The 13941-nt window shown below is 35.3% G+C and overlaps 1 protein-coding gene across 2 annotated transcripts in view; it reads right to left on the bottom strand.

Annotated features, from left to right (window-relative positions):
• BANP (BTG3 associated nuclear protein) overlaps nucleotides 1–13513 on the bottom strand; it is a 138326-nt gene extending 124813 nt beyond the window's left edge. The window contains exons 1-3 of one of the 2 annotated variants that reach the window (XM_009573734.1): nucleotides 13369–13513; nucleotides 11814–11908; nucleotides 10284–10483 (exon numbers count right to left, since the gene is read on the bottom strand). In XM_009573734.1, coding sequence (XP_009572029.1) covers nucleotides 10284–10483; nucleotides 11814–11908; nucleotides 13369–13438 — 365 coding nt within the window. In that variant the 5' untranslated portion in view covers nucleotides 13439–13513. The remainder of the gene's footprint in view (nucleotides 1–10283; nucleotides 10484–11813; nucleotides 11909–13368) is intronic. The other variant, XM_009573732.1, reaches the window with a different exon arrangement.
• Between the last annotated feature and the right edge of the window lie 428 nt (nucleotides 13514–13941).

Raw genomic sequence — 13941 nt, 5'->3', positions numbered from 1 at the left:
CAACATTCATGAGGTAAAAACTGTCCACTTTCCTTAAACACAATAATTCTTTTCAATTGTTTATTTAGGCAAAAGGAAAAGCTTGAGCCGTATGAAGGCATTTGTCCTGAACCAAATTTCAAGTCATGCACCCTTTACATTTATTTCTTGAATGCAATAGCTGGCTATGCTTATGGAACCATAGAATTAAAGTAAATGTTCTGCTTTCCCCAGAATTCATCTAATATGACCTTATGGGATTTGAAAGGGGGTAGGTTAACCCACATTGTAATACTACTATAATTGGTTTTAAATATCCTTAGACACTAATTACACTAGTAAATGTCCCCCTATTCTGTGTATAAAACTCAAAGCTTTTTTGATCCCCATTTACACCTCTCTCTTTCATTCTCAGATACCCTTACAATTAAAGGATGTTGATTTCTAAAATGTCTTGGCACAAGGGGCCATTCAGTTCTCTCATTTCTTAGCTTACTATTGTGAATAGCAATATATTGCACCACAAGGGACTTCACACAACTGCATTTCTGGTGTCATGCCGTAACCTTCAGAGAAGGTTTTTCTTTACAAAATGAAACTAAAAGGATGCACTAAGGTCTCAGACACAGAACAAAGTTCCTGTATATTAGCTAAGTGGGAATAAATAAACTGTTACCCACATGTGGTTCAGAGCAAGCACAAACTACTTCCGATGCTTTACACCTCCTAATTTGAAGGATTTCACATTTGTCATGGGCTAAGAGCAACAACCAGGAAAACTTACTGTACGATTACCTGGCAAATAGTAAAATATTGAGCCTTGTAACACATCTACAAGACTGAAACCTTTGTCTAAAACTTGAAGGAAGTTCATTACCTAAGACTTTATTTTCAATGTATATTGCTGAAAATCTTAGCTAGCATTATATTTAAGAATTCAAAATTATATCTTTCTAAAGATTACTTCTAGTGTTTTAAGCCTCACAGGCGTATTTTAAACACTACCACCACAATTAAAAAGATCCAAGCCACACATATTTTGCATCCATTTCTCAGACATAAGTTATCAGCTGCTACTTGCTAGGCTCTCATTTGAATCATTGGACTATTATAAATGATATTTCATCAGAAACCATTAACTTAAGAAAAATTGGACTTGGGAGAATGAATCAACACAGTTCAAATCTTGGTCAGTTTGAAAAGTTTTACAGATTTAAGTTCCATCCCATACATGCATGAATTAACGAACTCTCCAAAACACAGATGAAATGTTGGTATTATATTGTTATTTTAATTCCTTAATGACCTTGCACTCACAACCTAAATGCTATCTGGAAGTTATACATTGTTTCTGAATTTATCAAATCCCAACAACAAATTACTAAACACTTGGCTCCTCAATATCTTAGTGCAACAATAATGGAATGTGAAATTCCAGTGAGAACACTGCTGTACAAGCTTCTTAAATCCAAGATGCCATTTCTCCTTAGTCCTGTGTGAATTTTAACTCTCAATAGTGAGAGGAGTAAATGTAAAATCTTCACAAACTGATGGTTTGTAACAAAATATCTTCACTTGCTGATTGTCTGTAGCAAAAACTCCAGACAGACAACCACCAGGGCAAGCTTAATTTCAAAATACTTAAGTCCCCATCATAAATGTCCAAAGCAAGAATTACCACTGTTTGCAGCACTGCTGCTGTAGATCTTACAGGATACAGCAAATAACAATAAAAATCACAGTCATGAGAGTTCTTAAACTAGTTTCAATATAAAATTGTATTGAACCTAAATATAATGAATCGCAGAAGTTCACTTAATTCACTTCTACATGAAATGCATGTTTCAATGCAGGTAAAATAAAAATATGTAAATCGGTATTCTAACTGCTATGCAGGACCAGAATCGATCTCAAGATGTTGAGGCTGACAAGTTCTTGTGACAAATTAGAAGACTTTGGAAAGCATTGTCGTTTTTTTCAGGGAATCAAAGATGTCAAGCTGTTTTGGTTTTTTTTTCATACCACAGCCAAAGAAACTAACACTATGCAGCCCTGGATAAAAAAAAAAAGAGCTGGCATCTAATCAAAGAATTTATTTGATTAGTTCGGTTTCATAAACTGAATTTTTGAATGCAAGACAGAACCGTAATTTTCAGATAAACATGTCTACTACACCTCAAGAAGGTATTTGGGTTTTTCATCTGTCCACTTATATATTTCAAGTCACAGACTAAAATACTGCTCATCACTTGCTGGCATTATAAGGTGATAGTAGCTAACTTCCTTCATTTAAGAAAACCATACAAAACATACTTCACACATTCAACTTGAAAATGAGAGTGAGTGTGTGGGCACGCACGTGTGTGTGTTTCTTTATACGCAAATGAATGTTAAGAAACCCCTTTATCACCTGCTTCGCAGTAATGCTTTAGAAAAGGACCAATCGATGCAATTATGAATGGCCATTCAAATTCTGACTCCCTTAGTCAAACTTCCACTTTACCAGAAATTTTTTATCAAAATATCAAAATTTTGCTTATATTTATATGCTCTTTAAAAAATTTGAGATTCTAAACAAAATTTTTAAATTCATAAAAAGGGGTAAAATCCTCTAAAGTCATGAAGTTTTAATTATGATCTTTACATTTTGTTAATATTGACTTTGTTCCCTAATTGTGAGTGTACCTGAAATGAACATGGTGAAAATAGATCACAGACAATTGTGCCATTTTCCTTCAACCCCTTCCATGCCCAGACATAAACAGACTGGACTTGCATGAAAGAGCTATTCACATGAGGGCAGCACAATCATCCTCAATTCTTCATGAAACAAACCCATTAATTTTAAACAGAACTCTTATTGGCTGAAGCTACAAACATGACACTTGAACTGGTAATTTAAAATAAATGTTTGCACACAGTACCATTGACTGATGACAGAAAGTGACAGGGAAAGGTGGTTAATTTATTGATACTACAGGGTCCAGTCCAAAACAACAACAAAAGTTCATCTCTGTTTTTGTCAGCCACTCCCAGACTCAAAGATCTGCACTAAAGACGCTGCTGGATGAGGCCCCAGAAAGAGGCTCTAACATAAGATACACTGAAGGATAAATAAACCTGGCTTGCTTATAGAAAGTGACAAGAATTTCTGAAACCCTGATGAACTCCAAAGCTTCTCCAAGTAAAACCTTAATAATACATTCTGATTAACACCCCAAATCGCTGACTGTATTTTCAAGACATCATCTGTAACACTCCACTCCCTCTCACCCCCCAAAACATGGCTTAATTTTACATCTTTTGCTGAGCTGCCTGCTGAGTTGTCTTGAGGACTGAATCTGCTTCCAGGAAAATATTTTTTCAGGCCTAGAGTTCAGTGCATGAGATCAGGCTCACAGCAGGCAGAGTAATGTACCTGCAACTTGAAAATAAACCATATACCATATATCTTTCAGGATGCTATATTCCTCAATACATGCTTTGTTTCAAACTGGCTACTTAGGGGAAGAAAAAAAAAATACGTATCTTTCTGAAAATTGAGGGTCTTTAGACCTGAAAAGGGTGTATTTCCAAGAAGGGACAGTTAGCTCTTTAGTTTAAGATAGTAACAATGCCGAAGGTTTACAATGTTAATTTATTTATCACTGAATTAAAAAAAAAAAAAAGGAAAGAAAAAATAACCATAAATTAAACTTGGAGAGAGGTTTACAACACCTAATGAGTTGTAGTATCAACTGCAGCAAATGTGGGAAAGAGGTTAACTATATACACCAGAGACTCAACAGCCACTATTTAGCGATAAGAACTGCAAAATTAACCATTCTTTTTAAAAGCCTGGATTAGCATAGTAGGATAGTTTATTATAATCTATAAAAATACTTACGATAAAAATGCAACAAAAATGAAAAAGCTATTCAATTCCTGATAATATGAAATTAGGTTGGTCAAGGGGTTTGTAACTCACAAAAAAAAAAAAAATTTGAATTCTAGCTATTTTGGTTTTTATACCAATACCTTGATTATATTTCTTTAGGTTTGTTTGTTTTTCCTCCTAAAGGCTTTATGCAGGAGCAACAATAGTTTTGCTAAATCTAGAAGAACAGTCATCCTACAATTCTTTCCACCCCACATCCCCCTGCTTTACAACTTCATTTAAAATCATCTCAGTTTTCAATTTTGCATTATTTGACTACAAAACCACTTGTAAACAAAGAAACAATCACACACCAGAAACACAGATCTGGAACTTGGGAAATCTGGAGCCAAAAGGCTTGCCAACTGGCACACCGCAAACAAAGTCGATGAACAAATCCTGTTCTTCAAAACCTATTACACCCTTTTGATTAAACCTAATGGTAAAATAAACATATTAATGATCTACACCTACAAAAATAAAGCAAGTTCGTACATCCCATCTGGTACACAACTGCATCAAGCCCTCTCTTTTGCATGTAAAAAAACTTGGTTTGTATCTTAAGACAAAAAAAGACAAATGCTGTTTTCTAATCTAGCTGATTGAACCTACCAACACCACAATTGACTGCAGACATGACTATCTGAAGCACCTCCACTTTAATAAGCTAATGTCCAACCCACTAACAAGTCTTGTTCAAGGATACCATATTAGGTCTTTGCACAGTAACTGAGTGCATAAAACTCTGCAATTCCATTTAACTCTCCAGGTCCCATTAAAGACAAAAATATATGCAATTCTATCTCTACACTTAGCGATCAGTATCCTTAATCGGTTAGCCACAAATGCGTATGGTAAAGAACCAGATGTATGTGGTCTGTATTTCAACTTTACCATAACAATGACTCAAGGAAAATATCTGAACAAAAGAAAAACTCCATTTACCTATGAATTTCCATACTTCAGCAGAAACACTTTTATTATTAAATATGAAGAAAATACCAATTTTAAATTTAAATCCTCTCCAAAATTAATATATTTTTAAAACTGCTCTCAATTACATCTATTTACCCAACAAAAATTTCCAAAATAACAGAGCAGAATTGTACAATGTAGTAGTTGCGGAAAATACTCATAAAAACACAAATGATGAAGGGTTCTGTGAAACCAAAACAAATTCCTATGTTATCTGAAGCAATCAACCTTAACCATTTATACTTGGGCTTACCCACTCAGAAAAATGATTAATGGAAACACGTTGACAAAAATAACCCTGTTTCTGGACTGAAATCCTTCAGATGAAGTATTTTCTTCAAAATATGGATAAAAGATTTTAGTCACACTGTCACACTTTGCATTCATCAATTTATAAATCTTAAGACTTGGGCACATGCTAAATTTCAAACTTATCATTTGAGGCTGCCATACTGACAGGCCATCAGGCATTGCACCAATTCTCCTATCCAAGAAACTTTCAGCAGCTACTGGAATTTTTGACCAGCATGGTACCTCATAAAGAAAAGAAATTAGAGGTTTTTAATAGCCATACTGCCAGGAAATGTTGCAGACAGAGGAAGAGAGACAATCACTTCCTAGATGGAAAAGCAGGGCTGTGCTAATGCTGCACAAAGCCGGACAAAGCTCAGAATACCAGGACAATACACGTACTCCCATTACTATTTCTTACATTATTTTGCTACTGGTTTTGGCTCTTTTCAAGCTCCATATAGTTCAACATAACTCTGGGCAATCTCATGCCATCCATTCTACTAGTTCTGAAACCTTCTGACAGCCTTTCTTCCAAGAAAGAAATTTTAAAAACTCTAGTAACGCTATGTCTTTGTAGGTAATCCTGACAACCATGCATTTTTAAGCAGCAGCCACTAAATATTGAGAAAATGCTTTCTGAAACTCTTCTTTACTTTTTTTCTCCTCAAAGAAAACGAGATTTAACATCATGCTCTTTCTCCAATCCAAACTAATACTTTGCACTCTTATGACCAAATCTGACAAAAAGAAAGAGGTCTGAGAGATAATAAACACCCATTAAAATCTGAGGCTGGGATAAGGACAAGCCCAAATGCTACACCCCACTAATATAAAGTCAGAAAGATCTCATCCATTACCCCATAGCAGCTAGCTCCAGCAGTCGCATACGCTACTATCATGGGAACAGCATGGCAGATTTCAAAATCCCACAGCAGGGAGCATCATGGACCATAAAAGAAACACGAGGCTTGTCCAGTGAAAAGGTAGAGGACATAGGACAAAAACCTATACAAAACTACGCTTCTTTAGCTCTGCTTTTCATGTGATGATTTATTGGAATACAACAGCTACAAGTCTTTCCATATTGTTTATGGCCTATTGCTGTTTCCCCCAAAACAGTTTACATCTCACAAATTTGGAATTACTTCCTTTCAAAAGAAGTTTTCTCCTGTTAGTTTTTGCTGTAGCTTAAACTTCTTACTTGGAGATCTAAAAGTTAGCCTATTGTTCCTCTGTATCTCAATTGTTCATACAAATTATTCATTACTCAGCACCATGTACCTTTATTTTCTTCCTTATCTGCACTGCAATTAGCTAGTATATAATGAAGTACTGTAACAGCGGATCAGAATAAACAATATGAACAAAAGAACTGAGAACACAATCCAGCTTTCATGAAGGCATACGCACACAAAATATCAAGAGCAGTAGACAGTACTGTAATTTCTGAATTCAACATCTCGCAGTTTTCCAAGAAACATCAGCAAGCCTTCAAAAAAATCACATATCCAGAAAAGGATGTTGGAAGATTTTCACACATATCATTCCTCGTGTGTTTAATAAAGAGACAGAAAGCAGAATGAGACTTTAAAATGCACTGCATTTCTGTCCTGGGAGGTAATAACATGGGGTGGTTCCTGATTTTTTGCAAGTCTCCTTGAAAACTTCTGCTTCATTTCCCTAATAAGAATTTTTAAAGCTTGGAAACAACAGTTTGGCACAAAAAAGGTATAAGTTATCCCCATAAATCAACGTGTTAAGTTTACTAGAAAAGACAACTTATCATTGAACACAAATCTGACCACCGTTACAAAGTGAGACTCCAGCCTCCCTCATGCAGCTATATGGACAGATTATACTTCATCACTCCATCTTATAAGCAGCCAGTGTACAGTGCTGCACAGAGCATAAAATTCCACATCGTAGTCAAGGCAGGCCATAGTGCGTAGCTGTGAATTCACCTGGTACACTGTAACTACACAACTCCACTATAAGATGACACAGAAGAAAGCTCCTCTGTCCAAGTTGTCCTTGTTTTCATCACAATGACCTAAGCATATTTCAAACTGACAAGTCTTAGGAAATTAATTTAATTTTAAAAGCACAAATAGCACAAAGCAATCAAACTGTGTGAATTTATAATGCACAGTTCATAGACTTTACTGTGTGCACTGCTGTAAAACAAATTTTGATTATGTTAAATCTGCATCGAATTAATGCAAGTAACTAGATTACCAGAAAAACTGTAAACAAAATTCACTAGAGAGTAGAAGAGGAAAGATCACAAAACCTAAGCTATTTATCGAAAAAAGAATGGGAGTCTGCTTTACTGCCAGTGTAGCACCACCTGGTTCACATGCTTTTGCTAATACAACGTTTTTGTTAGAGTGGCAAACCCAGCACTATTGTAGTGGCAGAAGGAGGAGGAGGAGGTTGAAGAATCTCATTCAGATGCAGAATCTGAAAATCACTATCCAAAATACTAACTCTTGTTGGCAGCTCTCCACTGCCATCTGCAATGTAAGGGGAAGAGAGAACGATGCAGAGAGTTGATACAACAGAACAGTCCATGCAGGCTTTAATTGGAAATAATCAACAAGTGATAAAGGTTTTTATGAATGAGAAACAGGGAATACAGTGAAGCATTCTGTGAATGCTGTGAAACTGAAGTGTTACTCATGCCAAGTTAAACACATACACCCCTAACTATTTTCTTTTGAGTCATATAGGCCACAGACTGCTAAAAGAACAAAAAGCCCTCAGTGCTTTATTGGCAAGATGCATTTGATAATGCAACCTCATACCAACACTAACAAATATTTGGGACAGAGAATCTTACAGTCTTCAAGACTTCTATCTAAATTATGTTCAGACTGTCTGAGAAGCTGTCATCATAAATTTGTACACCCAAAACAAAAGATTAAACACCAAGCTCACTATTTACACACTGAACGGATTTCCGATGGTTACAGAGATTAAAAAACAAAACAAAACAAAACCCCAACAACCTCAGGTCTGACAAATCCCATAAGAAACTCAAAATAGTACAATTTACAGAGGAAAGCATTCACTGAACATAAATTAATAGATTCCCAAAGGGGACACGTATTTCTGAAAATGTTTTTGAAGCCTTTTGTGCACAAACCGCAGTAAGAAGGTCAGTTTATGCACAAGAACTTGAAGATCTCTAATATAATGACAAAAAAAAAAAAATACCAGATTTAAAGAAGGTTCCTTGAGAAATAATTATTGATAAAGAGTATTTAGCGAAAACACTGGTGTAATATGCTAATTACTTGCTCTATTATCCAAATAGTTATTCTATGTACTTTATTTCTTTTGATATAGAACTTAGCCATAATTGACCTTTTCAGTGTATGACTGGGAAGCCTTCATAAGCACAGGTAAATGTAGACACGGCACCTATTTTAAAGAAAAATTAAATGAAAAAGGGAAAAGGAAGATGTCCAATGGTCAGGATGTTCATCACCAGCACAAGAACAAAGACCAATAAAGGAATTCTGACCTGGGGCCCAAACATTGTATTTGGACATCTAAAAAGGAAAGTTGTTTTGGAAAAGCTTGAGGACACCAGCTGTTCCTAACTGGACAGGTGACTGGTACAGACAAAGGAGCAGAGAGTACTCAAATTTACACTGAAAATAAAAAGGACATTTGAACTTTTAAAACGGAGATCAAGAAACACATTGGGTTCTGTATCATTTTAGATTTTTAAATACAAATAAGGTACCTTTTAAAAAGATTAGACTACATTCATCAGAAGTAATCACGCTCAATGAACAATTGTGAGGTAACAGTCTGCATTATGCAACAGGTACAGCTACGTGAGCAGAGCGTATCCCTCTTACGTAAAATCTCCGACTCTGAACCCTTATGGTAGCAAGGTTATACTCTATCCTGTTTCATAAATGCATGAACTGAAAGATACCAAAATGCGATTACGACCTTGAGATAAATTTTTAACTTAAAATATCTATTATAAAAATAGCAATACTGAAAGTAAAGGGAAAACAAAACAAAACAAAACAAAAAAAACCCACCCAGAAAACAGCAGGGAGCAAGTAGTGGCCTAGTAGAAAAAAAGGTAATGTTTGTGCTGGGTTCTTTTTTCTTCCCTTACCTTGGATGAGTCCCACAACATAAAGCAAGGAACTAATTTTTTCTATAAAGCTCTAGAGTAGTGCACCTGAAACACTGCACTGAGTATAAAATACCAAAAATATCTTCAAAATAATTTTCAGATATTGAGAAAGTTCAGAGAGAGTGATGAAAAAGATTGGAAGATGGAAAAACAGACTGACAAAAGATGAGTTAAGTTAGTGTATCTCGACTAGAATGGTATGACATGTGAAAGTGGCCTATACACCTTTGTAATGGAGAATAAAAAGTAATTATTTAGAGAAGTATTAAGTTTTTTCTAGCTATAAAAATATGAATGAGTTGTTAGACAAAAGAGTCTTTTGATAAGCATATTTCTCTGGCTGGAATAATCTCCACAGTAGAATGACAAGTACATCAAGATTTAGATATTTAAAACCATATTAGGCAACTCATACATAAAGGTACTGCAGGTCAAACCTGCTCTTTCATCAAAGTGGATTAGATTATTTAACAGATCTTCCGTCTCCAACTTCTAACCCCAAAATAAGCACAGACATTATTCTCGCAAGAGTCTTTAGAAAACAAGCACGTAAACCAAACTCCATTGTATTTCTAGTGAATAAAAGTAAAATGAGAAGCAATTAGAATTATGATGAACTCATTAACTCAAAACAGCCACATAAATAAAAGCAAAGCAAGTCTAAAAGACCTGTCTAAAATAGCTGATGAGACTTTTCCAGAGGACGGATGAATCAGTCTGGTTTAAGTCAAAATGAAATGTGGAAATAGTTGCGAACTGTCCATGGACCAGTGTCTCGTTCTAAGTAACATCATGAAACTGGTACAAAAATTACCTTCAAGATAAATTAATTCTACATTCATAAACAGCATACCAAGCTCTTGACAGCTATACAGAAAGCTGCAGAGCTTGGTGCCAAAGAAACGGATTTACGTTATTTTGAAAAGCACATTGATGAGTAATCTGTTCTTTTCTTACCATCGTACTTTATTGCACGTCTGTGTAGCGCCAAGAGGAGAACCTGCCACCATGGGGACTTGGATGGGGCTATGCTGTTTGTTCATGACAAGATCCAACTTCTCTTCCAATGATTTACAGGTAGCCTCTAGTGCCAGCAACTTCGCCTCAATGCTATCCAACCGCAGGCATATTGTCTGATTAATGGAATACAGGAATGACTAGAAAGGGGAGAATGCAAAAGAAACTGATTTTAAAGACTTAAGCGTTTATCTTCAGCATCATACACAGAAGGAAGCTCCAGATAAATATGACTGGAAAACAATTCTAAAGGAACTAGCAGTGTGCCTAGTGACAAAATTCAGCCACGTACAAAACTGATGACATCCAGGAGCATTTTAGCATTCTCAAATTCTTCCAGATCTTTATTTAGAAGCCAAAAGCATCCGAGCCAAACACATTTTCACCTAAGCACTTTGTTAGTATGATTTCATACACCACAAAATCATTTAAAATGACATGCCAAAGCCTTTCATTCAATACACGTAAAAACAAAAGGATTATAAATCTACAAATGCATCCTCCTGGATAAAGTTAAATAAGATTTTTTCCTGCCCAAACAGATAAATTGAGATGATTACAGTGGAAATTATATCAACACAGATAACCTCAGAGACAATTAATGCCGCACACTTAAGTTTTCTCCTGAACAGCAAATCAAGAAAAGCAAATAAATAAAATCTGTTTCCTAAGCAATTTTATTCACAAGAAAGCATATTCTACTTGGTTTCTCTTGTGAAAAATAGGCCATTAAAGGGTAATGTTACACACATTCTCCTTTGCAAACAGCAACTATGCCATCTTGTGGCCCTCCATTACAATCTACACACCTAATCAAGCTGGTTTACAGTGCTGCTCCCCCAGTGCTCCTTCAGTACAGAGCTGCAGTTTCTATGACCATTTCAAAAATACAGAATTACATACTATTTAACGTGAGTGGCAGTAAAATACTACTCATGTACTTATCCTCCAAGACAAAAAAAAAAAAAAAAAAGAAAACATTAAAGCACACTAGTAAGAACAGCAGGGGAATTTCCGCAAGTACAGAAAAGCCTGAGCTACTGAGCCTGAACCAAATATGGCTTAACTACTAGGAGAATGTTGTTAGCTTAAAATAATAATTTTAAACATGCTGAAAGTATCGACAAATTGCAATACAAATACATGCCCAAGTTTATCTTTTAGGTCAACTTTATTCACTTTATCAAAAAATGTACCAATAGTGATGTTTGAGTCGCTATAATTAATTCTGATGACATTTTATATTGCATATAAAATTCTTGCTACTGATTTTACACTCGAAGATTAGCCAATCGTCCAGATTTTAAAATTTATGCACAAAAATGAGCAAACATTTACAAGAAGGCTATGAATAATTCCAGTATTATGTATAAACAGTTTATTTTACGTTCTTTTCTTTTAATATATTTCCCCAAGAAAGCTATCTTAATTGGTATTACAAATAAAAACAGAAAAAGTCATTATCATAACCTTAATAGAAGGATCCTGGCAGTTAATTTCTATACGCTGACGTTTCAGAGCAGGCTCTACATCATCATCTGTCACTTCATGATTCTCCAACACAACTGTGAAGAAAAATAAGCATTGCCATAGTTTATAATACAAGACGACAAGGCTCAAATTAAAAATACATTAAATGGATAAAACAAAAAAATATAAAAAGCATTTAATTAATATATTGTATGTATTCTTTTACACTTACTTGGGTTTTCTCTTACATATATGACAGTGGTTTACTGCTTCCCAAAAAACATTTATCCAAATCTAAGACTTTGTTTCAAATGCACTGAAGATGTAACACTCAAGCATTACCTTGGATATTTTTATTAGGAACTTACCATGAGGTAGAGAGTTGCCACATTAGCTGTTCTGCTTTGACAGATTCTACAGGCTTCCGAACCCTCATGTTTATACAAAACCATAAAAAGTATTAATCAAGTTCTGTACAAAGACAGGATTACATCCACTACTCAGTGTAGCAGCGGGTTATTTTTTCCCAGTATAGACGAACAAAATCCTGCAAGCTTTCCAAAATAAATACTTACATATGCAGACCTATAGGTTCTAATAGCCTTTCACCTAAAGATAAACATTTTGAAGAAAACGGCAACAAAAAAGAACTGAATTTAGAACTGGAAGGCCTGGCTGGTAAAATCAAGAGGTAGAGCCCTGAGCAGCCTCACGGTCAGAGCATCACCTGAGATTGGACCAGGTTCGAGTTCCTTTACCAAACTGAGCAAAGGAAGTCTTGTTTAAGTTGACCGTACCACAGGTGACAATCCTGAACACCAAGCCAACAGCTAGACTAGGACAGGCAGGTCCCAGCTTCTCCTCCAGCTCTTTGGGAACATTTCTAAAGTAACTTTTTCCTTCTGCATCAGAAAAAAATTTTTTTATATGTGTTTCTATTTTCCATAACTGTAGTTACCGTTCTTTCAGTCACTTACTCACATGTAATGGCAGCATAGGATCAATGTCTATAGCTGATCTCAACACATTTTCGCTTAATAGGTCAAGTTCTAAGCAAGGGATATCACAGTATTCGCTTTCAGAAGTGTTTTTCAATTTTACTGTCATTTTATTATACATACAAAGAATTTTAATAATGTATGCGAGAAACTATTTTACAAGTAAAACAACAATTCATAATAGATGGGTCATAGTCCTCATTTGAGGGAAAGCCTAAAACATGTATTTGGTCTGGAGAAAAAAAAAAGATTGCAGGAGGCCATATTTTATTCAAAGTTTTCGGCACTGGTCTACCTCTGCACAAAAAAAAAACCCAGGCAATAAAACCTTTAAAAGAAAAGTAAACTAAAAAAAATAATCTGACCTAAAGGGTATTGAAGATATACAAGTTCAGCTATTGAAAACTTGGTACATAGTCTTAACAAGAACCTCTCGGAAAAAAAATCTGCAGCACTGCTTTGTATTTTTAAGAAAAGCTCAACAGTGATTTCCACCTTGTTAATGGGAAATACTATAAATGATCTTTCTCATGCCATCACTACCATCTCTACTGTACCTGGGTTATCTGGAGTCAAGTCTTCAACAGCAATCTGAACAACATCTGCCAAATCCTGTTCTGACATCATTCAGAACCAGGCAGCAATATCCAATCAAACACCACCGCAGGCCCCCAAATAAGTAATTTTACAAGTCATGCAATCCTGAAAAACAGCAGCAAGAAGAGCGTTAATACAGACATACTTGATAGATCAATACTGCAGTTATTTTTTCATTCTTCCTCTAAAAAAGGAGATGCAGTTCCACTTTCTGCATTTTCCCAATGGATAAAGAGAAGACTTAGCTTCAGATATTTGGCAGCTCATCACTATAAAATACAAAATAAAATGTTTTCTTTAAAATTTATTTTTTGTTTTAGAAGTTTTAAGAGCATACAAGACCATTCCTAAATTGCAGGGTTTAAATTTACAAATTATTACTAAGCTCTTGGTAGTGATCAGACTTTAGTCTTGATGTTGCAAAAGCTGTGAAGCTCCCAAGGCACATTAGATTTGCAACTACTGCATTCTGTACAGATCTATATGCACGCAAGATCCTTACATATATGAATTTTAACAGGCTTCTAAAATCT

Source organism: Fulmarus glacialis, unplaced genomic scaffold (assembly GCF_000690835.1).
Source record: "Fulmarus glacialis isolate BGI_N327 unplaced genomic scaffold, ASM69083v1 scaffold1803, whole genome shotgun sequence".
Taxonomy (NCBI): domain Eukaryota; kingdom Metazoa; phylum Chordata; class Aves; order Procellariiformes; family Procellariidae; genus Fulmarus; species Fulmarus glacialis.
This window is presented reverse-complemented; position numbering and strand designations above follow the sequence as displayed.